A 27,596-nucleotide genomic window follows, 5' to 3' on the forward strand; every position below is an offset into this window, starting at 1 on the left:
ATCAGAGGTCATTCCATTGCTTAATCATTACTTTTATTTTGATATTAGGTATATATTGTAGTATTTTTACCTAAGTAAGATATTCATAATTTGTTGCTTTTACTTAAGGCTACAAGATGTGAATGCTTTTTCCACCACTGGCCAATACACCTACAGTATTTGGCTTGGAATACGTACAGGATAAACATGTTCAGAGAACAAACTGCCTTCTGCTAAAGCCACATACTCATCAGTCCCGAGCACCTGCTGCCATTTTTCTGCAGTTCCTCTGTTTCCGTGTATAGGTGAGTCGCTTGGCCTTGTTTCCATGTCAGAAGTATGGCTTTTTGCTTGTAAGTCTTTCGTGAAGGCCACTTCTGACCAGACGTCTCTGGACAGTAGATGTGTGTACAAGGGTCCCACTGTTTTCTGCCTGTTCTGAGCTGATGGCACTCCTGGACATCTTGCAATTGTGAAGGTAAGTAAGCGTGATGTGTTTTTCATCTGCTGCAGTAAGTTTCTTAGGCCGTCCACTGCGCCTATGGTCCTCAATGTTGCCTGTTTCTTTCTTCAAAAGAGCTTGGACAACACGTCTGCCTTAAAATTTATGCCTTGGAGAGACCTTGTTGACGCGGTACAACTACCATGTGCCTTGTTGCTGTTCTCAGTTTAATGCTGTTTTAAAGGCAAAGGGTGGTTACACCAAATATTGATTTGATTCAGATTTCTTCTGTTCACACACTTTGTATTTTGTTTGTGTTGAAAGCATTCTTACTTTACAGTATTTTCTCCACCTCTTCTAAACCTTTTGTACATACGTGTATGTTTCAGTTCTTATAAAAAACACCTATCAACTTCTCTAAACATTCAAGATTCAGGGAAACTAAGAGTGTCTTTCCAAGTCACCTAATTCAACTGATTCAACAATCGGTCTATCTACCCAAGGTGTACAGATAAATTGAAAAAAGTGAAGTGACTCCACTATAATAAGAACACATGCAATGTAATGTCATTACTTCCCTCTATGATGATTGGAGCTTCACCGTATTCTCGACCCAGCTACTGCGCATGCCCCTACAAATGGGGAGGGGCTAGGAGGTGGGCCGACCAACTGTAGGCAAGTGTGTGTTTGTGTGTGTTCGTCTCAACGTAGCACGAAATGTGTCTCCTCTCAGCAAAGACACACTGACGTGAGACGTGTTAGTTAACGGTTCTTTTTGGTATTGAAAGTTTTGCTTTTGTCGCCTCAAGATTGTTTCGATGTTATACTCTGCATATTAACATTCCGCTTGTAAAACGTAATATTTATTGGCCAAAAGCTGCCGACTTCGTTTCTTCTAAAGAGTGTCCGCTTCCCCTCCCCTCGATGAAGCGCTGCGATGCCCTCTGATTTTATATCCCTCCTTAGCTCGGATCTCGACCTCAATTCCCCCAAATCTCTATACTCAAAAGGTAAGATTTTACTAAATAAAGGCTACTCTGACGCCACTAACTCGTTTTGTCCTTGTTTAAACGGAGGCAATATGAATGTCTTAATAGCTCACGTATAAGCTGCTAGCTAGCAGTGGTTAGCTTATTTTATGCTGTTAGCCAACGTAGCTAGCTTAGTTAGTTAGCTGCATTTGGCTTGTGCATTGGCAAGTACCTGGCTGGTTAGCTGTCCATGTCACATGCGTGGAAGAGCGTGATACGCTAGGTTGCTCGTCTAATTAACGTTATAACAGTGATACGTGAGGTCTTACAGATGTGTTTAGATTTGCCACTATTTAACGTTAATGGGCTATCGTTAATGGCTAACATTATGTTAGGTAAATACTATTAGCTAGCCACATCTACGTGTGGTCGCTTTCCAGCCACCAACCACATTGTTCAGTGGTTTAACGTTCCTCAGTGTTTTGCGGAGGTGTGTGTGTGTGTGCGCACGCAGGCATGTTTATATCGCAAGGGAAGGACAATATGTAGTACATGCGTGTTGTTTTGTTTATCCTGCTCGTTTAGTTTTGTTGAGTGACCGCCCCTCTGTTGTTGTGATTTATGAGTGGAATTGAGCCTCAGTTTCTTTCAAATTCCCTGGTTTCACAGAAGAAATGCAGTTACTGGCACTTCAAAGCTCGGGGTGTTCACCATGTCACAGTGGTGGAAAGTAACTAAGTACATTTACTCAGGTGCTGTACTTGAGTTTAGGTAGGATTTCCATTTTATACAACTTTATACTTCTTTTCTACTACATCTCAGAGGCAAATATTGTACTTGTATTTGTCTGGCAGTTGTCGATACTAATTACTTTTCAGATTACATTTTTTTCATAACCTTAAGGTCCATAGAAACAATGTATCTCCAAATTTGGAGATTTAGATTTTTTATGATAAAGTTAAGGATGAGGTGTTCCTTTATGGGTTGAGAAAATTCTCCTAAGTCATAAGCTGTAAGTATGGTTTTGAATGCAGGCCTTTTACTTGTAGTAGATTATTTTCACAGAGTTGCATTCGTACTTTTACTCAATTTAAAGTATTTCTTCCACCTCTGCTCTGTCAGGATAAGGGTTGCTGGGCCACTACTGCCAACATGTAGTGTTGCTGTCATAGGCTTTTGACACGTGTTAGCAAACTGTTATGTTATTATTAGGAGGGTGTCTAGGGACTAGACTGTTAACTCTTGTGTTCAGCTGGAATTGTGCATTTTTACATGCTCTCAGCAGCACTTTGTCTGTAGGTTAATTTCTTAGCAAGTGTATCAGCTTCGTGTGTAAAAGAAATTATCTGAATCCTCTACTCAACATGCTATTACTTATTCACGAGCAAGCCATGTGTGTTTTTGTGTACTGATCTTAAAGTGGTAACCTAAGACACATGGATTTATGCATTTTGATAGGACGCTGGTGGACAGCAGGGTTTCCTTTGTCATTTTACCCCCTGGTTGTAGATGTAGTCCCCATTTTGGTCACTAGTGGTGAACACATGGCATTTATACCCATTATAATCTTTATGTTCTTTTATGTGCTGGTGGACCTACTGGTTCCACATCTGTGGGGCTGCTATGTCTAGGGTGCTCATGAGCAAGCAGAAAGCTTTGCTCTGTGACCCTGAAATGCTCAGTTAAGCCTGCCATATGGTCACACTGTATCACATGACTGTGTATTTATATCTCAGTAATTGGGTGTGTGCTCATCAAAGATCTAGTGAGAGATCTCGTGTACATCCGACTATAAGTGAGAGAAGGGTCAGCTGGCCAAGTAGAATTTTGGCCTGCCAGAATACATTGCACCATTTAGTTAGCTGTGGTTTTTCTGTCTCAAAATGAGAAAAATGTGAAACCCCAACAGTGGACCCTGATCTCTTGGAAAAGAAATATTAAAAGTAATAATATAGATTTGTGTGGTAGGTAGGGGTGCAACAACTAATCGATGTAGTCGACAAAAATCGATTATTAAATTAGTTGCCACCAAATTTAATAATCTATTCATTCATGACGTCATCGGACCGTAGCGACACCGTCAGCTTAACAAAGTAAAGTGATGTGAACAGTAACGTTAAAGTTACTAAAATAACATCAGGTCTGCAGTAACAACTTCACAACCTGAAACCTCCAGAGTGTCGCAGCATTTCACTCTTCACACAGCCAGAAAGGTCGTGAAGTCAGCAAAGCTGTTTAAGATCTGAAGAGGAGGCACGTAACGTTGTCTCTGTGGATGATGAAGACTCGTCTCAGTAAGCTAGTTAGTGAGCTAGCTTCACGTTATGAGCTGAAACGTTTTCTATACAGTTGGTCAATTTGATTGTTACAGTAATCGTGCTGTGAGTAGCACATAATCATGATACACAACGGCCGCGTTCACGTTCCAGATGTGCCCTGACCTTAAAATCATAAACGATGCATCACTCATGGCGACGTTCCCAGCTGGAGAACGTGTTGCTGCCGAGTGCGCAAGATTAGACAACACCGGACAATTTCATACTTTCGTGTGCGTGAGGCGGCCAAACTCCCTTAAAAAAAACTTCAAAATCGTTATTATTGATCCCTCTTGTAAATTCGGCAAATGAAATGCATGACGTTATTCCTTTCTTTGTATACAGTGTCAGTTTGTCCCGGGGTGTTGCAGTACTGGCGTGAAAGCTGCTCCGTCACTAAACAGCAGATCAGCTGCTTATCAGGACATGATTTCAGTGGAACTTTCTGTTCCTGCAGCAGAAACGTTCATTAAAAGATGCATTTTTGAAAGCATTTATTTATTTTATTGTCTTGACTGTTAATTAGCACATGCCTAAAACAACCTCAAGTTTAATTTAAAGGCTAATAGCTAAATGAGAGGCATTGTGTCATTTTGCGATTTATAATCCAAATAGTCGATTATTCGTTTCAATAATCGATAGATTAATCGACTAGTCGTTAGTTGCAGCCCTAGTGGCAAGCAGATGCATGAGACTCCATGACAAAGGGGGTTTATACAAGTTAGTCAAACAATATTAAAAACTGAATTTTCAGACTACTTCATTAGTTACACAAATGCCAACCATAACAAACTGGCTGAGACAAACCAGCCCCTCCCCTCTCTAGCAGCAGCAGCAGCAGCAGAGTGAGGAGAAGGAGGGCAGGAGGAAGGACAGATACTGATGTCTCTGTTCTTCATTCTTTCTAAACTAGATATTATTGAGTTTAAATAGTGACTTTGCTGTTGTAAACCTTACTGTTGCTGCACTGGAAACATTTAGTTATAATAAAATATTATTTTTTAATCCTGTTCTGAATTTAATATTTTTTTAAATAATATATTTCTTTAAGTTATGTAGTGATGAAAGAGAACTGATAAGAGTTTTGATAAAGAACTGAACCGATGAAGAGTATCAAGTGTATCGTTAAAATCCTAACGATACCAATCCCTATTTGTGAGAAAACCACAGCAGGTAATCACAAAGTTTATGATAATTTATCACTCACTCACAGTTAACGAGTCCATCTCTGTGGAGAAGGAGGGGAGATTGTCGTACCGTTTTCGATATGCAAGAATGTTTACTTTGCATTTATGACACGTGGTGTATTGTCCTGATTCATTTACTTTATTAATTATAAAGATTAAACATGACAATAACCTTTAGTCTTGTTATTTGATAACCACTAATAAATAAATAAAACAAGTTGTAATAGGGACAAGTAATGTTGAACAATGAAATTATAAACATCATAGCCTGTAAGTCTTTGTGGCTGGGGACCTCGTGACTTGCTAGATGACGTGACGTGACGTCCCAGATTTCAGACACATAAAATATTCTTAATTAAAATCAAAAAGTTTTATATTTTTTGATTTTCATAATTTTCCCTGCTGTGTGGCCACATTGACTATAGCATCTTTTCATAAAGGATTATGTTATTTACATAATTTATAGACACAACAGAAATATGCAGACTCATAAAATGAGGCTCATTTTGCATGTGAGAGAAAATAAGCTTATTTCAACAGTGTTGAATATGAGGGGGAAACGCGTGCTGCTTTGACATGTGCTAAAAGGTTATCTATATGATATACATCATCAATATTTGTTTTCCTACAACTTAAAGTGGAAACATTAGTTTTAGTGCAGAAATATATTATCTTTGCATTATAAAACTTATATTATTTATATTATAAAACTTATGTTTGCTATCTTATTATGTGCCCTTTTTAAAGTATATTTTCAGTTACAGCGCATAGAGAAAGTTTTCAGAGTCTTTCAAGTTTTCCACTTGTTTTTATTTTTTTTCATCAGTCTACACGCATTACTCCAAAACAATTAACCCCTAATCCAGAAACATGTTTTTGGATTGTTTGGTTAATTTATAAATAAAAGGCTGAAAGATCCCATTTACTTCACTTAATACTTGGTTAATGCACCTCACCTCTGGTGGGTAATGACAGCCTCAAGTCTTCTTGGAAATGACCCTACAAGCTTTGCACACTTATCTATGGGACTTCCCATTTTTCTCAGCAGAATCATTCAAGCTCAACCAGGTTGGATGGGGAGCCGTGTTTGACTGTAGGGATGGCATTAATGAGGTATTGCTCAGTGACTAGTTTCCATAACACACGTCATTAATTGTGGTCAGGTGGATGCTACCATCCTCTTGTGTACTTTTAGTGCTGTAGAAATTTTCTTCCATCCTTCCCCAGATCTGTGCTATGACACAATCCTGTCCCACAAATCTAAGGACAATTCTTTCAACATTATGGCTTGCTTTTTGATCTTACATGCACCATCAACTTTGAGAACTTTACATAGACAGGGGTGTTCCTTTACTAATTATGTCCTATTAATTCAATTGGGTAGAATTAGGGTTGTTCCGATTGGCAATTGGCTTAACCACAATTGAAGGGATGATCAGCAATTGGTTTTTCATGCACTGATATTAAGGCGATTTTATCTAACTCACTATCAGAACTAAGATGACATAAAAACAGTATCTAGAATCTGAACGACACTGCAGTGTTTCCCATTCATGGATTTATTTGTGGTGACAGGACACGCCACAATATCAACGCTGATCGCCATGTATACTATGTAATATGAGTAAAATCATAAGTGCGCAGCGCATAGATTCACTCAGCACCTCCACTTGCTCGCTCGCTTCCTCTCTCTCTCTCTCACAGAAACACATTGAAACGGAGCCGTGTGATAATAGAAAAACTAATGCATTGAAGTTAACGCTGAGAAGTTAAGTCTATTTTCTTAACACAATTCTGTCAATGTCGGAGACTGATATGTTAATGTTAGAGTACAGCTGGGTTGTCGAGGTTGACACGCTGTACATAGCTGCTATCGATTCCACCCTTCATGGTTATACGGTAATTATGTGGAAACACCGTACTGTGCATTTACAGATGTTTCTGGCGGGTTCTCTTAAAGCTAATAAGCCTGTTTCTTCCATGCTGGCATTTCACTGACTTGCTGCAACGTAATATCGCCCCCTGGCGATCAGATCGCCAATCGGTGATCTCAAGTAGCCATGATCAGACGATATGAAAATAGAGACGATCGCCCAACCCTAGGTAGAATCCAATTAAGTTGGAGAAGCATCTCAAGGACCACTGATAGAAGTAGGACACACTAGAGCTCAATTCCAAGTGTCACAACAAAGCGTCTCAATACTAATGTAGTTTAATCTCAGTCCCAGGGGGAAAAATCTTACGCAAACTTATCAGTGTGAGAAACTTGAGCTGTAGTGACAGTGTGTGCAGTTAGAGACTGACATGCAGGACATGCTTTGTAGCTCCATATAGACTGTAACACTACAGTGTACAATAAGTGTTTATTCAATGTGAACAGTTTTCTGAGGGATCATTTCTTCTGGGAAAGGAGTTAAAAATTGTTCACAGTGCTGTCTGGATTATCTAGAGAAAGTGGATTTTGTTTCTGGAAAGATGTTGTCAGTCACCTAAGATATTAGAAAATTAGAAATAATCCTTTTAAAGGCATACAGCCTGATAACGTTTATTGACAAACCCATGTGTATTTGTTTATTCACTGCGCCTTTTGTAAGCTTGTACCGTGGTTAATTTCAGGCTAAGTTGACTACCTCAGTGTTGTGTTTTGGGAAGGACAAAGTACTAGGGATGCCCCTAACTAAAGATTTTCCTAGTCGACTAGTTAGTTAGTGTATGATATTAATTTAATTATTATATATTTTTGGGGGAATCATGTTTTGACTTCTAGGGCAGAGAAAGAATGATATACGTAACATTAATACTTTTAATAAAGAGTCTTGAATGTACATTTTACAAGGGGCATGAAGCAAGCCACTTGTTAACGACAGTGCTAACAGCAAAATCGGGTCACGAATGTGTCAAACAACCAGCAAGGAGACGAAAGACTCTTCTCATTGATGTCGTTTGGTCAACTATTAGGGGGCAGCCCTACAAAATACATATGGCATGCATTACTGTATCTTTGGGGAAAACTAGATGTACATGGGATTAAATTGATTGTATTTTAAGTCTGAAAAACTGTTCTGGTTTATTTATCTGATCTACATAAGCAGGTCCATGGAGAATCAAATGGAGTATCAAGCCATTCTATTCCTTGTCAGTATAGTTCATCTTCAAGGTAAACAGAGATGGTGTAAATAGCCAAAAATGGCATTCTTTGTGGTTTGACTGCAGTGAGTAGCCCCTTTGTCTGTTCTCTGGCTTCAAGAGCATAATTAAAGCAGCCATTATTGGGCACTGAGATACATTCTTGGCCTGCATATTTTTTCATTTCCAACAAAAACATAGCCCTCGTGAATTGTCTATTCATCTGTCATCCCCCGTCTTAGCCCCAAGCCAGCTGCAAAGAATAAAAATGGACTGGTGGCTTTGCCATTTGGCAAAACCTTTAAGGCATGTGTAATGTGAGCAGTGCATAACTATGAGATGAGGTAATTTAATTGTTCCAAGTGTAGGTTAAAGTCAGTCCGCCCCCTGGCTGGCTTGTGTGTTGCAGGCTTCTTTTTTGAGCATATTCTGACAAGCTTCTAGAGCTAAACGTGTACAGATGTAATCTGACTTCTTCTCCCAGTATTTAAATTTTACTGTGGGAAGTTCAATTTCTTTTTCTTTTCAGTGGAGGTTTATGTGAGTTAAGAGTGGCCTTTTATTTTCTCTTGTAAAGTAACTCTTTCTGAAGCTTTCCTTTGTCAGTCGAACAGATAGATTAAGAGCTTCACAGGAGCCATTTCTGTGGTAACCAGAAATTATATGATGTGTGTGAGCCTGTGAGAAGCACCTTATTCTGTCCAGGTAATAAGAGACAGAAAATTAAGGGACTCTGATTGTGTTGATACTCAAGAAAATATGCTATCAGAAGTACTGTTTTGATATTGGTACCAAAACCCAAGTATTGCACTGGTATCAGTATCAGATAATTGAGTGTTAGCAAGCTGTTTTGATTGTTTTTCTTTAATTTCCCACCACCATAAGCAATGCCGCAGTTTGTATTTACACTGTTTTGCATACTGTTCACTCTGTGGGCTGTCTGGCATGTGAGTAAATTCAAATCACTAAATGAAATCCAGACTATGCAGTAACATACCCAGATAACGTGAATGATTGAGCAGAAATGTATGTATCTGATTATCAGCCTTATGTGCCCCTGTCATTGACTTTTAAAGTCAGTGATTGCAGATGATTATTTTTTTTTATGTTCTCACTATAAAATGTGTATTAAAAACTACAAACAGTTAAAATGTATTGTAAGTAAGTTTCTGTGCTTGTGTTGCTTTGTTCTGCCAAGCTCTGAACTCTGGGAGAACAGAGTTCTCCATTCAGACCAGTGCAGTGACATGGTTTAACAAACTCATTTTGATCTGGTGAGTGCATGTCGTCCAATCTGGCTTTGTGACCCTCCTCCCAACCTGGCTCAGAAGATGCCCAGCTCTGAAAGGGCATTTCTCTTATCTTTATTATGTAATGTAATTCTGTTTTTTTTGGCTGCAAAATTTATGTAATAGCCTGCTGCTGCAGATATAGTCTGTGTCTGTGAGTGGTGACGACATTCGGTCATGTGAATGCTCTTCTTCGCTGCATATGAATGGGTTCCAGGCATGTTGAACACACATTCAGTAGACTCACGTAATACATCTCCTGTGTGAGAGGGGTAATAGTCAAGACTGAGGTCATGTTGGGTAGCCAGTCCATCTGTAATACATCTATGCACAACGACTCTTTTCTTTCTCTTTACACCGTGAACAAAGCACAACAGACACAAATAGAGCGTTATTATGAGGTTCATGATAGCTAGTGTCCAGGAGGACAGGCTCAAGTAGCCTTATGGAAATCTTTTGTTTGGTATATTATTTTGAAACGTTATGGTTTGTCTGGTTTAAAGGGACAGTTCACTCAAAATGAAGTGGTTGTTGACTCTACAGATGCTATGAATAGTGTCACTGAGAGCCACTTTTTACTTTTCTACCTGCACAGGATCCTGTTCACAGCAAGATTTGTGAACTAGCACAAACCTTTCTATATTTGGAAAGACTTTTTTAGCACTTGCAGCACCATAAACCTAATGCCACTCAGTAATGGCGGTTTGCTTTAGGCTATATCTCAACAAGTTTTATTGTTAATTATTTGTTTGTTTTTTGAGGGAATGATCCCTTAAAGACAGATTAGCTCTGGATAAGCAATAGAGCACGGAGTTGGCCTCCATTTGAGGGCTTTATGTTGTGCCGGTCTGCGTGAACCAGACCAGTGTGTAGTTGTTGTGTGAACTGTCGTGACTTTGTGTTGTCACTCTCTCCCTCGACAGCATCATTGAAGTCTCAGAAGCGCAAGATCATGTGTCTTGTCAGTTTCCCCATTCTGCTGATGCTAAGTCATAGCTGAGTATCAGATGACTACTACACATGCCGGGTGCTGCCAATGCACAGCTGAAATATCCATGTCAGGGTGTTAATGGGTCCCTGTTTCTTAGCAACCACACTACCTAATCATGTGTTTATCGGTCATCAAACGCGGTTGCAGTGTTTGGTTATAGCCTACTAGGAAACTTCTAACCATCAAATATCACTGGAATGTCTCTGTGGGTCTCATTAGACTAACCCCCATGGGAGACTAATTTGGTTTATCACAAGATAGCCTGTGTTAGTTTTGACTCCGGATATAGATAGATAGATAGATAGATAGTGGGAACGTGTAATCATGAGACCAAGGTTTGCTTTCAGTTCAATCCTGGGATTGCTTCCACTGATTTCTGGAAAGGGAACAAGGAAACAACAACTAGCATCAGTGTGATACTGTAGTGGTTTTGTTATTACCACCAGGATTAAATTAGATATTGGCCATTAACAATATGACTAACTGTATTTCTAAAGACAAGTTGGGTCATTTTGAGTTTAGTTAAAGGGGCTATATATAGTTGTCAACGGGCTGTTACCCACGTTGAAATTAACCACACGCCTGTTTTCTCTGTTGCTTGGAACAGCCACTATTCTGCTTCTTATGTGAAGGAAACAGGTCGGGTTCTCTGCATGTGTGCTCCCGATTCATCATTCTAGCTCACTAGACGTTTTCGTTGTCCTCCAATACATTTAGCTGTGCTCTGATGAAAGACAAATAACGTTAGTTAATGAAAAGCAGGAAGGCGAGCTAATGTCAATGTGTCTCGTCTGCTAAATGAAGTCAATGTTACATTATCATGTAACACTTCAACCTCAAGCTGATCAAACTATTACTGAAACATTGCAGTGGGAGTTTACAGCATGTTGTGTGAAGCTGTCTCCCGGTGTTTGGTCTCTGTGTCAGATTTTTCTCACTCATGAGTCACACCTGGTTGCAATCTAAACACCCCACGGCTAGTGGCTGCTGAAAACTACCTATAGCCCCTATAAGCACAGGTGACACTGGAAATTAAGTACATATTAATGTGCAACACCTCAAGTTAACTGACAGCAGAAGCAGATACTGTTTTGTCCACTTTTTTTAAATGGTTAGTTATTTTACAATAAAGGTTGTTAAACAGGCATAATGTAGAGCTGCTCTAGTTGTGAAGAGTAGACAACCTTTTCTAGTTACTTGGTCCTGTCATAAACACTCATCTATGTTTTTCTGATTTCTCTTCTCCTACTCCTCCTTTATGACAGAGTCGGTATATGACCTCCTCCCCAAAGAGCTCCAGCTCCAGCCGCCGTCCACCCAGACAGACACACCCACCATGAGCCAGAAGAGTGGGGGAGAGGCGGGACCTCCCCCCTCTGCAGCCTTGGCCTCAGGTGAGCCACCTGCTCAGTCCATGAAAACCATGATCTAGGATCAGTGTCATCTTGCCAATCTATTCCCCAAGATAGCAGGGGTGAAGAAACTAATATGGCCTTGTATCAGTGTCTGGGGGCAACTTCACCCTTTCAGCAGATTCTGAGACACTTAATATCTGTGGCTGTTTGTGATTATATGTGCTAGTGTAGTATTTATATTTCAGCAAAGGTATTTTAATACCTGGTCCCACGAAGGCTGCTGTGGTACCATTTGAGGTGTGGGGGTAGGGTGTTGAAGCTTTATCAAGCTGTTTTTAAATATTAAGTGTCATTGTTTCAGTTAGACTGCTAGCTTGTTTGACGTTCTCTATCTTAGATGACCCTGTTAGGTAGTAGATGTTTGTGTGACGAACATCCTCTCTTATAATCCTAGCAGCAGCATGGGAAGAAGCAATACTTACCTTGTGTTTGGGCTTTGATATTCACCCAAAATGCAATAACTGACTGCAGCTCTTCACCTTACAAGTTCACTTTATAAAACTGTATGTATACCATATGTTTTAAAAATGACTGACTATTCTTTTAGACTAACTTCTAAGTTCAGTTCATCTCTAACTAACGTATACCATGCTAATGGCAGTTGCTAATAGCAGTGGCTATTTCAGTGGCGTATATGTAATGAAAGCCATACACAGTCCTCTTTTCCTGGAAAGCTTAACTCTGAATAACAGCTCCAAGAAATGTTGAGTTTGCATTAACAGCATGCTAACATAGCTTGTTCTTTCTCATTTCAGTCGTTAATTTCAACTGCACTTTTCCCTGTGATGCTTGTGCTTAATGCTTTTTATTTTCACTTGGCTTTTTAGGCAGTTAAAATCCAGATTCTGTCCTTTGGCTTAAGCAGTCATCTCAGACTTCCATAATGTTATGACATTATATTGTGTTACAGAGTCTGTGTAGTAGCACTTTTAAATTAGCACATCTCTCTGAATATGTCAGTATAGTTATTAGGTTTTGTTTTTAAAAGCCTTAACAAGTGCCTTTCCAGTACATTTGTCATTCACACATACTCTTTTTCACATGTACTAAACAGTAGGTCCTCTGATAATTTATTGAGCTTTCAAAGCAGCTGACTTTTTCAGTACTTATGAAGGTTTTGTCTCTTTACGAAACAGTGAAGTTGCCCCAAACGACTGTCTTTTAAATATCATTTAGCAAACCAAAGGAATATGGTCTGATCTTGGATCATGGTTCAGGGCAGTCAACTTCAGCTATAATTGTGAAGGATTCTAGTCTTGAATTTCATCTAGAGAGCAAACTAACTGGTCAACAGTCATGTTGGAGAGAGCGCTTTTGTTGACGCTACCTTTTAACTATCCTGTCTGACTTAGCTGGCCCTACACAAAGTGCTGATCAAAAGCATGACTACTGTAATATCCTTCAGGTCATCATTAACCACATACACGTGCTTCAAAATGTAAATAAATGATCAACTTAAAAAGTTACTCCTTCCTTCAGTGTATTAACTCATCCAATTTACTGATTGACAGAAGTTGAATCTTGAATGATCAGCTCTCTTGTTGCTCATTGGCTGTCTCGTTTTTATTGCAGGAAGTTCCCTCTGAGGCAGGGGGTGTCTGCATATAAAATGGTCTGCAGTTCACTGCTCCATAGGTCAGAGGCTTGTTTATTCTGTCTCCATGGCTACGCTCAGTCCCAACCAAATCTTCCAATTGGCATGCGCAAACTACTGTTTACTATTGAATGCACATTGCACAAAACTGTACTGTAACCCTGGCAAATTTAATTTGGCGCCACATTACCAGCTTGCAAATTTGGCTGTACGAGAAAGTTTGACCAGATTTTGTTATGTTTCTTTCTGGCAATGTGTATGTAACAATTTGTAGCTTGCTTTTGTTTTTGTAAACAAAGCATGTCAGTTTTGTCACATTGATTTTAATTGAGAACAGTTTTGTAGGAATCAGATCATTGTGGGACCTATAGTACCCTTCTCAACTTTAACTTCAGAATATTTGACAAATGCTTGACAGCTCTCGCATGCACAGTGAGAGCATATAACCCACAACAGTCTGTTGAAATTGGAGTTGGGAAGAGGGGAAATCAATACAAATCATGCACAAATTCAGCTGCTTGAATGGGACTGCTAGCCTGCTCTGTGCTGAACATCTGTACTAACTTATTTATCTGCATATACTACTACAGATGCCACCTCTTCCACCTCCAGCCCCTCTGCCTCTTCCTCCTTGGCCATGGGAGTCCCATCCACTGGCCCCTCTCCCTCATCCTCAGACCATCTCAAGGTTCCCCAGCATCTCCACTCCACCGGAGGGGATGGAGCTGAAATTTCAGAGATGCAAGGTATGGAAGGTGCTGTATCTGCCCCCAGCAGAGGCAACAGTGGCGTAAACACTGCAACAGGAGACATAGGGCCAGGAGTGTTGTCAGGGCTAGTAGTCCAGCAGCCTCAGAACACCCCATCAAAAAGGAGGCCTGTGTTAAGTATATCCCCGCCACCTGAGGACCTATTTGACGACAGCCAGATGTCTTGCCAAGAGGAGCCTACCGTATCCGGTCCACCTGGTCCAGATTCAGAGCATAGCAGCAGCATGTGGGCTGATGACTCCGTCTCCAACTTCAGCTTGGTCAGCTCCGTCTCCTACAACGACAACACAGAGGTGCCGCGCAAGTCTAGAAAACGCACCCCTCGCCAGCGCCCTGGCCCCAAGCCTGCCCCTCCGGAGGACAGCATGGATGTGTTTGATGCTGACAGCGCCAAGGCACCTCACTTTGTCCTATCCCAGCTGGGCACAGACAAGACCAGTGCCATGGCCAGGTGGGGTGACCCTTGTCCAATATTCATTCTGTCAGCATTTTAACTCAGAGTAACTCTGTCCCTCTGAAGGGATACAGTAAAGGTCATTTAATTTAGTTTTGTTTGGGGTAATTGAATTTCTGGAAGTCATATAAATGTCATCATGTGATTTTTGTTGCCCTGCAGTTCTCTTGAGTCAGGGACTGCAGTGAAGGGGGGGTCACTGTCTACTCAGTTCCCCCTGAAGAGTGATGGGAAGGAGCTAAAGATCCTGGTACAGCCAGAGACCCAGCACAGAGCTCGCTATCTGACCGAGGGCAGCAGAGGTTCCGTCAAAGACCGCACACAGCAGGGATTCCCCACTGTCAAGGTTTGACAAAGAATGCCACCTGCTGCTTTTTGACACAGGAAAAATATTAACACATAAGTTGGAACTGACTGAATAAGGCCAAAAATACACCGGACAGGTGTGTGGAGTGCTGCGTACCACAAGATAATCCTCATGCCACTTCAGACACATCACAAGCATTCATTCATTAACCAATACTGTCGAGCACATGTTTGTTTTGAGCTACTAAAAAGCTTTGTTTTACACCTTCTATATTCTGCATGGTACATTATTTTTCAACAAATCAAAAACAGGCCCAATTGAAAACGAATGAAAACCAGATCGTCAAACAGAAACTTCCTGTTATTATAGCTGGCTAGAAATAATATAGCAATACTTCTAGACTATATTGTGATACACAATATATCTCTATATACACATTTTATCTTAAATAAAACACCATACATTCTCAGTTAATGCAAACATGGTGATTTTGTAGAATATGAAGCATTGCTATAGATTAAACTACCCAAAGTAGTTAAAATAAGCTCCACCTTAAACATCCACATTACTCCATCCAGTAATATTAATCCAAAAACAACATATATAATAGTAAAACGCTGACAGAGACCATTTTACTCTACAATGACTACTTTAAGTACATTTTGCTACAGTACTATGACGATGCCAGCTCAACATTGTTGTCTGTCAGCCATCGCCGATGGCATCGTCTTTCGGCCCAACCCTAGTCGCTTTGTGGGTAACGTGTGTGTGAGAGACGTGAGTCTAGCAGGTTTGTTGTAAAAGCAAGCCTTTCCTGGTCTGTGAGGGGTACTTAAGTAACTGTAGTCAGCCATAAAGTGTGTAGATAAGCTCAGGTTGCAGTGTAATAGTTACTGAACGGCTGTTTGTTGTGTTTGCTGACCCAGAAAATGAAAAGTCCCTGTTTATGTCACATTACTACAGCATCTTCTACTCTTCGCAGCAGAGTTGGTCCATGGTGTGAAAAGCTAGCTAGTTATCAGCTAAAGTCAATTAAAATAGCCTAAAACCGGAGGTGTTCCAAATACATCTCCAGAGCTGGAAACCGCAGTAGAGTAATGAGAGCAACCACATGACTAATTGTGTTATCTCTTGGGATTTTCAAATGACAGGGACCTGTAGCTGGTAACTAGTTGCTTTTTACTGTTTTTTCATTTCTGTTTTTCACCCCTCAGCAGCGACCAGTGGAAGCACTGAAAACTCAAATATGATCTGCTATATCGCAGATCATAGATATCGCTATATCTAATATATTGGATTTATTGCCCAGCCCTACCTATTACTGATACATGGGCAGCAAAAAGAAGGAATAGTGCCCTTCATTCACAAATAAGGCACTTAACCCTTGACTGCTCCACTGCTTAGTGGCCAGCAGATAAAACTGTGGCTGTGTTAAGTAGCTCCCAGTTGTTATTGTGTGTAAAGTATGAAGCACTCAGTGAAACAGCCTTGAAAATCATCAGTGCACATGTATTGTATGATAACAGTAAGGCTTGCTTTTCAACAAATGCATGTGCCTCTTTTGTGATACAGTTGAAATTTTCCATTCTGCAGTGTATTTCCCATGTATATTTTAGTGAGAGCCATGCACAAAGAAAATAGTCTTTCTGGCAACCCTGGCAAAGATCCATGCATGCGTGGTTTTTGTTTGCACTCTAATATGGATTTAGTAAGGAAGCATCACCGTGAATGTATTTCGCAGTTACTCCATGACCACTGTGTTTTGGGCTTCAAACAGCTTTATTCTTTAATCGTGGTATGTTTTTTAGTATTGGTGAAGTTCAAGTCAAGTTATTTACACATTTTATTTCTGACTTTATTTTTGTCCCCAGTTGGAGGGCGTGACTGAACCAGTTGTGCTTCAGGTGTTTGTAGCGAATGATGCAGGGAGAGTGAAGCCTCATGGTTTCTACCAGGCATGCAGAGTGACAGGACGCAACACAACTGCCTGCAAGGAGGTGGACATAGAGGGCACCACTGTTATTGAGATCCCCCTGGAGCCCAGCAGTGACATGACACTCGCGTAAGGGGTTATTTTTTGTGCATAATTCGCAATCAGTTAATTTTTTGTGTTGCTGTTTAAGAAGTACTTAGTGCATTCCCCATCCTGCGTTGTTTCTCTCAGGGTGGACTGTGTAGGAATTTTGAAACTGCGTAATGCAGACGTGGAGGCCCGTATTGGCGTGGCAGGGTCCAAGAAGAAGAGCACGCGTGCCAGGCTGGCATTCAGAGTGAGCATCCCCCAACCCGATGGATCAGTCCTTACTCTACAGGTCCCCTCATCACCCATCCTCTGCAGTGAGTAGTTCATGAACATGAACCAAAAATGAACCAAAACAAACTGTCAACTTCGGTCTAAAGCTGCAAAGGGAACAGCCACCAGCAGGCTTCATGAGGCCTAATGCTGGGGAATGGTGTTTCTAGTGTGGTGTGTGGCTTTTGTCAAACATAGCAAAGACTTGCACATGCCCTCTGGCGAACACTAGCCCAGATGTCATGTGAATGCTGATTCTTTGACTCTTCTGTCATTCTCCAGCACAGCCAGCAGGAGTGCCAGAGATCCTGAAGAAGAGTCTTCACAGCTGCTCAGTGAGAGGAGGAGAGGAAGTTTTTATCATTGGAAAGAACTTCCTCAAAGGAACCAAAGTTATTTTTCAGGAGAACGTTGCAGGTGCTGTACCCAGCTTTGTGTATTGTGTCTTACATTGTGTTTCCCAATGTAATTTGCGTGTATATGGATTTCTGCATGTAAACCTCTGAGGGATGGAAGAATTTAAAAAAAGTATTATTTTATTTGTAGATGACAGTTCCTGGCAAGCGGAGGCAAAGATTGACATGGACCTTTTCCATCAGGTAAATGCAACTGAATGATGTGTATTCTCTTCTGTGGCTCCTGGAATTATGTAAGCTGCCATATCAAACCTACCCGCTTTCGTGAACCATACTCTTTGAGATTTTACTAAAAATGTGATGCCCTTTTGGATCTTTAATGTTTCTCCAGAACCATTTGATAGTGACCGTCCCTCCGTTCCATAACCAGTCAATCACTTCTCCAGTATCTGTGGGAATCGTGGTGATGACCAATGCTGGTAGATCACATGACGCCCAGCCCTTTACCTACACTCCAGACGCAGGTACAGCCACTAGCTCAAGTGCAGAGGTTAATTTTCAGCCCAGGTGGGGATATTATCTTTGGAATTAGAGGCTTCTTGGATACAATGTTAGAGGAGGTTTTCATAGATGTTGTTTATAATTGTTATTATTTTTAAGTGACCATATTATTATATTAGGAAACATGCTACCTGCATTAGCTGTATAAATCATCTTGACACTTTTCTGTTACAGCAGGTGATTTTGAATTACAGTTTTCAGTATTGCTGAAATGCTGGAATTCATCAATGACTTATCACAGAAACTTTCAGAACGTACGATTATAAGTTAATAATCCATGAGGTACAAGGCATAGACTTCAAGTAGCGTCTTATCAAAGACTAAATGTTATCCTGTGTTTTCAGTCTTACCCACAGCTGACAACTCAAATGTCCGGACAGTAAAAACAGAGGGACCCTCCCTGGTCAAGACGTGCATATTTGATGGCCAGATCAAATCTATATCTTCTGAGCGAACTGACTGCTCTGGTCAGCCTTCTAAACGGCAAGAGGACACACCAATGGAAGTGTCTAGCAATCCACCAACCACAGATGTCTTTAAGGTAAGATGCCATTCACTCTCAAGAAAGAGGAATCAAAATATCTACTTCAGAATTGCAGTTGGTATCATTTTTGTTTCCCTTCTTTTCTTAGCCATCCCCTGACCCTCTCGTCTCAGTGCAGCAGACTCTGGAGCTCAGCTCTAGTCCTCATCCAGGTGGAGAGTCCTTTCAGAGCCCAATGCCCCTTCAACCTGAAGATGTGGAGCTTCCCCAGGCACCCCCTGTCTTCCCTAGCCTAGAGTCTCTCAGCACCATACAAAAGGAAGACATCGCACCCACAACCTCTTTCCCAGTGTCGGGAGATACTACAATCCCTCCTGTGACACCAGAAGTCCCTCAGCAATTCCTCAGAGACCCTCAGGACAGTCTGCCTCCTGAGAATCCGAATAATACTGGAGGGGTTGTAGTCTTGGCCATGTCCCAAATAGCAGCTCCCTCTCAGCCTCAGCAGTCACAGGTTCCCCTGTTTCCCCAGGAAGGGGTGGCCCAGCTTGAGAGGGCAGTAAGGGAGCTACAGGCTGGTGGCAACACCACACTCCAGCAGGTGTTGGAGGCAGCTGTAGCCCAGCAGCAGCTGAACTCTGTGCTGTACAGCCCCACGCCCTCTGCAGACTCCCTTCAGCAGCACGTCCAGGAGAACATGAATAGCCTTAGATTGGGAACCACAGATAATTCACTATCGACACAACAGCAGCTGCAGATACAACAGCAACAGCAAATACAGCAGCAGCAGCAGCAACAGCAACAACAACAACAACAACAAATACAACAACAGTTTCAACAGCATCAACAACTGCAGCACTTACAGCAGCAACAGCAGCAAGTTCTTGGCAACATGCAGCTCCAACAACAACTTATATTACAGCCACAAGACCAACAGCAACTGCAGCAGCAGCAAATGATGGAGAATATTCAACAGCAACAACAACAGTTGCAACAAAATCAGCAAGTCCTTAACAACATCCAACTTCAGGACCAGCAACAACAAAATCAAATAATTACCAATTTACAACAACATCAGCTTCAACAACAGCAGCTACAACGGCAGCAACATCAGCAGCAAAATCAAGCTTTGAGCAATTTACAACAGCAACAACAACTGCAAGAGCAGCAGGTCTTGGATAATTTACAGCAGCACATTCAGGCTGAGTTGCTTCAGCCCCAGATCCACTCCTCCTCGCAAGTACAGCAGCCAGTGTCCCTCCTTCAGGCTGGAGACCTGCTTACCATTCAGACCAGCTTCCCAACACAGCCTCCATCCCACACATCTCCCCCACAACAGCTCTTCCAATCACCCAGGCCCCTGGCTGAGACACAGGGCTCCCAGCAGCAGGTACAGGCTACCCTGCTCCAGAATACACTGACCGTTCTGACTAGTGGCAGTCTCAACTCAGAGCAGCAGTCCACAGGGTCAACCCTATACCTGTCCCCAAATCCTCAGCCCCAACAACAGCAACAGCAGCAGCTGGCATTCATTTCATCCATGGAGACTTCTAACAGCCAGCCCCAGTCTGTTGCAATGTTTCAGAACCAGCCCCAAGCTCAGCTTTCCCAAATGCAGCAACACAGTACCCCCATGGAGCAGCAGCAGTCTCCACAGCAGAATCAACAACAGCCACCCCAGCTTCCAATGGGCCAGCAGGGCTCCTTGTTCCAAGGTATCCCAAACCACTCACAGGCTAACCCTGTCCCCCAGAGCCAGCTTTCCCAACCCCAGCAGACAGGTCTACTCCTCTGCACCACAGATCTAAACCCCCAGGCTATTCCCCCAACTATTCTCTTCAGCACACAGACCCAGGGCCCTTCCCCTATAGGGAGCCTCAGCGTTGGAATGCCCCAGCCAGACCCAGCGGAGCCCATGTCCTTCCAAGACCAGAGCTCCTCAGGCGGCAACTCGACATCCACTGAGAATCAACAGCAGAGCCTGTTCCAGGAGCAGCAGCCAATGCAATTGGGCCCAAGTTCCAGCAACATCCAGAGCAGTCAACCTGTGGAACTGTTCACATCTCTATCCAGCCTGCAAAGCACTATTGGCTCACAGGAGCTGAACAACCAGGCTCCAGCCGCTGGCGCAACCATCTTTGTGGTACAGGGTAGTGTGGGTGTGGTAGCCAACCCTGGCCAGCAGCCCCCAGAGCAGCTTTTCCAGACAACTGTGGGTGGGAATGTGGCTCCACAAAGACAGGCCAACCTGTTTGTGTTTGGCATCCAGAATGGTAAGATTATTTTGGTCTTCTCCACCTCTTAAGTGCATTAAATCAGAGTTACGTAACTGTAAATTCTTGTTTTCCCAAAGCACATGGTACTGCCATGCTTTACCCATTGCGTTGTATATGTCCAAGTGTCTCCTGAGTTGCTTCAATGTAAGCGACAATGTGTTTACCTACTGTTTGATTATAGTGATTATTTCCATTCTCTCTTCCTCCCAGACTCACCCCAGCTGCTCAATTCCTCCGGACCCACCCTGCCGGCTCAGAGCCAGCCCCAGAACTCCAGTCACATGCAACCTCTGTTGGACCAGCCCATGGCCCAAGCTGCCTCCTCGATGCCGGCCACCATGCACAGCAGCTTACAGAACACCCTTCAGGCACAAATGCAATCCAGCTTAGAGAATGCCATGCAGACCAGTCTACAGAATGCAATGCAGACAAACACACAAACCGCCCTGCAGTCCAGTTTACAGGCAACCATAGAAACAAGCCTGCCAACTCCAATGCAGACCAATCTACAGACACAGATACAGAGCAGCTTACAGAATCAATTGCAGGCATCAATATCTGCATCGTCCAACATGGATAAAATTGAGGACCTACTGGAAAGCCTACAGAAGCAGTGATAAATGTTTGGACCATATGGGCACTAAGGAGAGTGAGTGATATGTAGCTGAGAGTTATACATCAAACAGAATGTTGGTGTTTTGTGTCCATGCCATAAAACTTAGACAATTTTAAATATTTAAGAATAAAACGCCCCTTTTACCTATAAACAGCCTCCCTCCCCCAAATTATGAGATCATGTAAGTCCTTGTTTTTATGGAATATTTATAATTAATTATAGCCTCCATACATCCATTGTCCTTGAATTGATGAGTCCGCCTTGTTGTTACCCCTCTTGCAGGATCAGAGAGGCCTGTAATAACTGCTTTGTCCATCATTCTCACAAATGCAGTGTTTTGTTTGTGTTTTAATAATGTGAGCCTAAGAGATGATGAAGATGATGATGATGGAAAAAAAAACCTACCAGGTTCGGGGGAAGAACTGGAAAGGGATAAAGAATGTCAGCGACAGGGAAACGGGGGAATAGTAATGTGAGATGTGTCTGTAAGACATCCAGCCATAGAGTGAATATCAGATTGCACTTAAGTGTGAGATACAGGCTGAATTTCATCTTGTGAGTGTGTAAACTCCAAGTGTCTGTGAGGTGCGTTTTTGTCTGTTCGTCAGGTGGAGCAATAGTGGAAGATCACCTGAGATAAAAATTGGGATTAAATAATATCACAACCACTGAAGTTTAAACATCTTTTGCCATGGATAATGTAAGAATTTTTGCAATTAATTAAACTAGGCGCTTGCATATGTCAACAATTGGATGAAAATCTAAAAAGAGTAAAAGTCGTTCAATCAAGTACATCTGTAGAAATTTTTGCTGGCATGGCTGGAGTATGCACCTAAGCAGACTATCAGAAGGAGAGTTAAATATTGATATCAACTCCCCCAAAACGAAATGAACTTACTCTGGGTATCAATACATTTTGGTATTGCAGGGGGTTCCCCCATGTGCAGAAAGCGGAGGGACTATTAAACACTCGCAAATGAGATTCAACCTGGTGTATAATGCGACTTGGCCTTTCGTTTTGGCACCTCCTAGTGTTTTCATACGCTTAAGCCTCATCACTGGGTTTGCGGAAGCTTTCTTGGGGAAATTTTAAGAAGCATTCAGCTATGTAGTGTGTGTATCTTTTTGTTTTGAAGAAGTTAACCAATTTAATGTGGATAGAGAGAAACTTTCCACTCGTGAAAATGGAGTGTTGTGTGGTTTTATAAACATTTTATCTCAAGCACTTTATAACCTCTAGCTAATCCTTATATTCGTCCACAGCTCTCTACTGACCCAGCTGAATTTGTACTCAGAAATGTCCAGTTACAAAACAAGAAAAACATTTAAAAAAAACATAAAGCAGTTGTCTTTGTAAAGGTAAATACATCTTAACCAAGCATTTTTACATTTTCTCATGAATATTTTTGAGGTCTAGGACAACTTTGTATAGAATGTCTGCTCACTGTTGAATTCCTCTTTGTATTCAGTCTCAGTGGTCCAGTCAAGTCTGTCAAAAAAACAGCCATTCCACTAAAGCATTGTCATTTTTCAGTGGTGGAGTGGTAAAGTATGCCTTTGTGTTTTACACGCTGAAAAAACACCTAAAATACTGATTCATTTAGTTTGAAATGAAGGATTTTCATCATATTGCTATTTGTACTACTTACTGTTAAATCTGTCACTTGAGACTGTTTTAACTTGTGTTGTGTTAAATATTTAAGTTTTCGTCTGTGTTGGTACCGTGTGCAGGCTGGCGCCATGTGAAGTTGGCATCCAGTACCCATCCCTTGTGTTGTGAACAGGGGGCTCCCTGGTAAATGAAATCTCTGTTACATAGAGGCCGCCATTTTGATTCTATCTGTGGTGCTATGTGCAGGAGTGATGGGCACTTCTGATGTGATGATACAGAACAGTTTATACGTATATCAATAGCACTGACATTAATTGTTAGTTTTGAAGCGGAGTTGAGTCTAGAGAGCTGGCTGCTGTTGTGGGGTCAGACTGGAGTGCACCCAGGCGTACCAAAGCTCCTGTTGTGAATCGCCGTCATCTTGTCTCATTCTTGTCCTTGCAAACGCCCTCATAATGTTTACTTATTTGTACTTATTTAAATTATGCAGCTCTTACATGGATAGCAATTCAGCATGTTGTTTTAAGTACAAGATTTATAAAAGATATGTAAAGGTACTTTATTTCATGGATCAGTTAATCCCTCATTAACATTTCCACCGATTTGCTCCATAACATTTGTCATTACAGTACTCTATTTTTTTTAATGCAAAATAACACTGCTGTACTTTCCTACTTATATCTACAATAGTAGCCAATTTGGCATAATCAAAAAGCCAATTTTTGAGAATAATTCAAATGTTAGAATAGCATTTCTCACACATGCATTTGTTTACATTTTCATAGGCATACTATTTTGTCTTGCAGCTGTTAGTGATCCATTTTAAAGTAACTTATCTTTTCTAGAATTTTGTATCCATTTATCAAATCAAAATGTAGAATATTTTTGTAAAACTACACTTTCTGGTTTCTGCTCATAGCACAGAATATCATTGCTGGTATGTTTTCCTGAAATGAAATGAAGTCCAGGTTTATTGTGAAGAGTATGACTGAAAATAGAAATGTAACGTAGTGGACATCAAGCAGATATCTTGAACTTAATTCTACAGTTTTAACATTGACTTTACCCAACCTGTATAACATGATACATGGGCTAGGTTTGTTGTGTGTGTTGTTTGACTTTGTTTTTTTTTGTCTTTTAATGTCATGCATCTCAAATGGCACTTTGATTCATCCATTAACTGTAGATCAGGTTAGAGTGCAGTAGTGATGTTTCCAAGCATTCCATTCCTCTCGGGTGGAGGAGTTTAAGAGCACACGATGTTGCGGAAGAAGTGCGGAACAGTATTGCCTCTTAAAGCCATACCAACACAGAAAGCCGACCTGTGACTTCAGTTTCATGAATGTAAATTTTACCTCATGGTGTGGACATAGAGCTTGCTCTACATCTAACATCGGACCAATTACAGTTTCAGAGAACATTTTGAGGCAGAGGGGATGGGTGGGGTGGCACCAACTGTCATTTGTATCTATGTACATTTGTCAGATTATTTTGTCTTGGATTGTGGTGTAATTTCATGTTTTCACGTCCAGTCATTTTTCATTATGAGCAATCCAGGATGCTCAGTCTGACTCTTCAAATAGCCACTTCCACCTTTACAAAAAAAAAAAACAAACAAAAAAAAAACATACAAAACACGTGAAACATGAATTTAATGTTCGTGAAGATAGCACACAAATCTGTACACAATATCAGTTTTGTCCTTCAGTCATGTAAATGAATATCCATGTATATTTAAATGTGAAATATACTGCAGGGGGTATCTTGAATTTCAATTGTGATGCTTTCAACAGAACTTTGTGTGCCTTGATAACTTACCGTTACGCCGCTGTGTTTACTGGTGTCTCTTTTGTGTCATTGCTATTTTGCTCCTTGTCCTTTTTATTTTCTATGACTGTTCGACACCAGGACAATTTTCAGTGATTGAATCTTTATTTCTAAAACACAAGCATAACCATAGCCCATACCGATATATATTTTAGGTTTAACATTTTCCTTGGAAATCCATTACAAGATATCCGTGAGTAGTATTAACATAAAATTGCGCAGCTTCACTGTTGACTTGTCACCTTGTTCATTGTTTTCTGTTGAAAATTGTTTTTCACGCCTCATGAGATTTGTACATGTGAGGTAAAAGGGATGAGACAGTGGAGATTATTTTATGGAGAGCTTTCTTGTGTTGATGTGCTTGTCAACATTACTATTGTTGCTGTGAAATGCTTGATAAAAAGGAGCATCCATGATAAATTAACTGTTAATTGCCAATAGTGTGAGCTGTATCTTGTGTGTAATCAGTTTGCTCACTTCTCCTAGTTCGCTTTCTATTTCACATTCTCCAACAGTTATGTTGTATCCGTTCTGTGTAGCTTGAGCTTTAGTATCTAGCCTTAAGACCCTGCAGTCTGGATAAAAGGTCAACCCGAGTGTGTTATCATACATCTGAACTATTATTAACATGTACTTTGCCTTGGTCTGGACATTTGTATACTCTTCTGTTTATATCTGTAATCCTGCTGCTACATTAAATGAATTAATAAAAATATAAATGTCTTCATTTGTTCCCCCCCTACATTTTAGATTCACTAGTTGTAAAATGTTTTTAAAGGATTAATCTCCTTAAAGAAATATTGCATGCAGGTAAAGTTTCACATTGCACTCTTGACTTCACAATTAATACAGTAACAAATTATATTAGTATAACAAATCTGGCTTCCAGTATTTTGTATTCGCACATCAGAGAAACAACTGGTCATAGTTTACTCATTTGTCTATGCAGAATCTGTTGGAAGAAGGATAATGGATCCTCAGAGTCAAAACCAACCTCAAACCTCGGTTTTTTCCTCAGCGCAAGAGTAGCAACCAGTATGGCCAACATTGCAGTCAGGCCCCATATCTGATACTGTCTTCCTGAATCAGGGTCCACAAAATTAAAAAAGTGCAACGTCCCCACCATCTCAGAAGTACCGCAGGCAGAATAGTGGTCTTCGCTCGTGAAGAAGCCTAGAGGGACTGTGAACACGGAACGGACCTCAGCTGGGTTTGGACTGGGACAAAATGACTCCTCTATGAAGCCAACCACAGGGGTCACCAACAGACCACTCTGTTAAAAGAGATGAAAGGGGGGGTCTCACATGAGAAAGAGATGGACCCAAAGCAGCTGATGCACTGAAAGAAAATACAGCATCTCACAAAAGTGAGTACACCCCTCACATTTTTGTAAATATTTGATTAGATCTTTTCATGTGACACTTCTTTTCAGATCCTCAAGAGTTCTTTGCCATGAGATGCCATGTTGAACTTCCAGTGACCAGTATGAGAGAGTGTGAGAGCAATAACACCAAGTTTAACACACCTGCACCCCATTCACATCTGAGACACATGTGTCATATGACACCTGGGAGTGAAAATGTTTAATTTTCACTTAGGGGTGAACTCAGTCTTGTTGCCAGCGGTTTAGACATTAATGGCCGTATGATATTATTTTGAGGGGACAGCAAATTAACACTGTTATACATGCTGTACACCTACTACTTTACTACACTGTAGCAAAGTGTCATTTCTTCAGTATTATCACATGAAAAGATATATGTGAGGGGTGCGCTCACTTTTCTGAGATACTGTATGTTTTGCTGGCCTACCTTATTGATGATGGGGAACAGTGTGCAGACCACCTGGACATCATCAGGTGGTAGACCTATTTCCTCTTCTGCCTCTCTTAAAGCTGTGTCCACATCATCTCTGTCACTGGGGTCTCTCTTCCCACCGGGGAAGCACACCTCGCCAGCACTGGTCCTCAGCTACAGACACACAGGAACGAGTCAAAATTTGTTAGGTAACAGACAGCATTAGACCTCCATCAAATTCACATCCATTCTGGTTACCTCTTCTGAACGCAGGGTCATCAAGGTGTGTAGCTCTCCATTCTTCACAAACAGTGGGATCAGCACTGAGGCTTTGGGCAGCACCGGCAGATAGGAGAACTTGTTTCCAATGTCAAACTGCTTTAAAATGGCGATCGTCTCCTCTTTTATATGCATCGTAAGTTACCTGGTCTGATTCAAAGCAGACTCAAAAAAGTAGAGGAAAGCTACGAGGTAGAAGCCCGAAGCATAAACAAATTGGAAACCAAGAGAAAAATATCCGTGTACAATATAAAACCTGATAATCAGGTCTGACCAGTAAACATAGTACAGCACGCCTATTAACTACCGGTATGTAGTTTATCATAAAACGTTAAACAAGTGTAGAACAGCAGGAGCTGTCCTACATATTTTACGTCACTCACATGGTGGCAAAAACTACCCTTGACACAAAGATAAACGTTAGCAGCTGGGTCCGCTAAATGTGTCAGATGGTATCTCTGTGATGGCCTGCATTATTCTTGTGTTAACGAAAATAGTTCATACAACGGCTCGGTTAGCTTCATTAAAACAAAACGAAAATGTGACGTCACGCTACGCGACGGGCTTCCGCGTTAGCCATAGTTAGCGGTCGTTGGACTGCACAACGGTGTTGAGTGCAAAACGTATCAAATTAATAAATGGACAGGGTATTTTTT

The 27,596-nt window shown here is 41.2% G+C and overlaps 3 protein-coding genes across 4 annotated transcripts in view; 1 reads left to right on the forward strand and 2 right to left on the reverse strand.

The window, feature by feature from the left end:
• Window positions 1–27,596, reverse strand: part of LOC123961427 (zona pellucida sperm-binding protein 3-like) — a gene marked incomplete in the record, with an annotated part of 791,580 nt that overhangs the window by 353,567 nt on the left and 410,417 nt on the right.
• On the forward strand, window positions 1,119–25,588 carry nfat5a (nuclear factor of activated T cells 5a). 2 transcript variants are annotated; one of them, XM_046036801.1, is made up of 12 exons: window positions 1,119–1,431; window positions 11,566–11,694; window positions 13,900–14,530; window positions 14,696–14,879; window positions 16,712–16,902; window positions 17,005–17,177; window positions 17,416–17,550; window positions 17,680–17,732; window positions 17,881–18,013; window positions 18,395–18,591; window positions 18,683–20,807; window positions 21,021–25,588. In XM_046036801.1, the coding sequence occupies exons 1-12, from the start codon at window positions 1,359–1,361 to the stop codon at window positions 21,425–21,427; spliced, it is 4,431 nt and encodes a 1,476-aa protein (XP_045892757.1). In that variant the 5' UTR covers window positions 1,119–1,358; the 3' UTR covers window positions 21,428–25,588. The 2 variants fall into 2 exon arrangements, with proteins under 2 accessions (XP_045892757.1, XP_045892758.1); XM_046036802.1 differs by lacking the exon at window positions 1,119–1,431 and adding an exon at window positions 13,288–13,350 and having other exon boundaries at window positions 11,570–11,694.
• nudt7 (nudix (nucleoside diphosphate linked moiety X)-type motif 7) lies at window positions 24,674–27,509 on the reverse strand. Its single transcript, XM_046036858.1, has 3 exons — window positions 26,920–27,509; window positions 26,677–26,835; window positions 24,674–26,138 (listed from the first exon to the last, which is right to left on the reverse strand). The coding sequence occupies exons 1-3, from the start codon at window positions 27,073–27,075 to the stop codon at window positions 25,788–25,790; spliced, it is 666 nt and encodes a 221-aa protein (XP_045892814.1). The 5' UTR covers window positions 27,076–27,509; the 3' UTR covers window positions 24,674–25,787.

This window comes from Micropterus dolomieu, linkage group LG22, assembly GCF_021292245.1.
Source record: "Micropterus dolomieu isolate WLL.071019.BEF.003 ecotype Adirondacks linkage group LG22, ASM2129224v1, whole genome shotgun sequence".
Lineage (NCBI taxonomy): Eukaryota > Metazoa > Chordata > Actinopteri > Centrarchiformes > Centrarchidae > Micropterus > Micropterus dolomieu.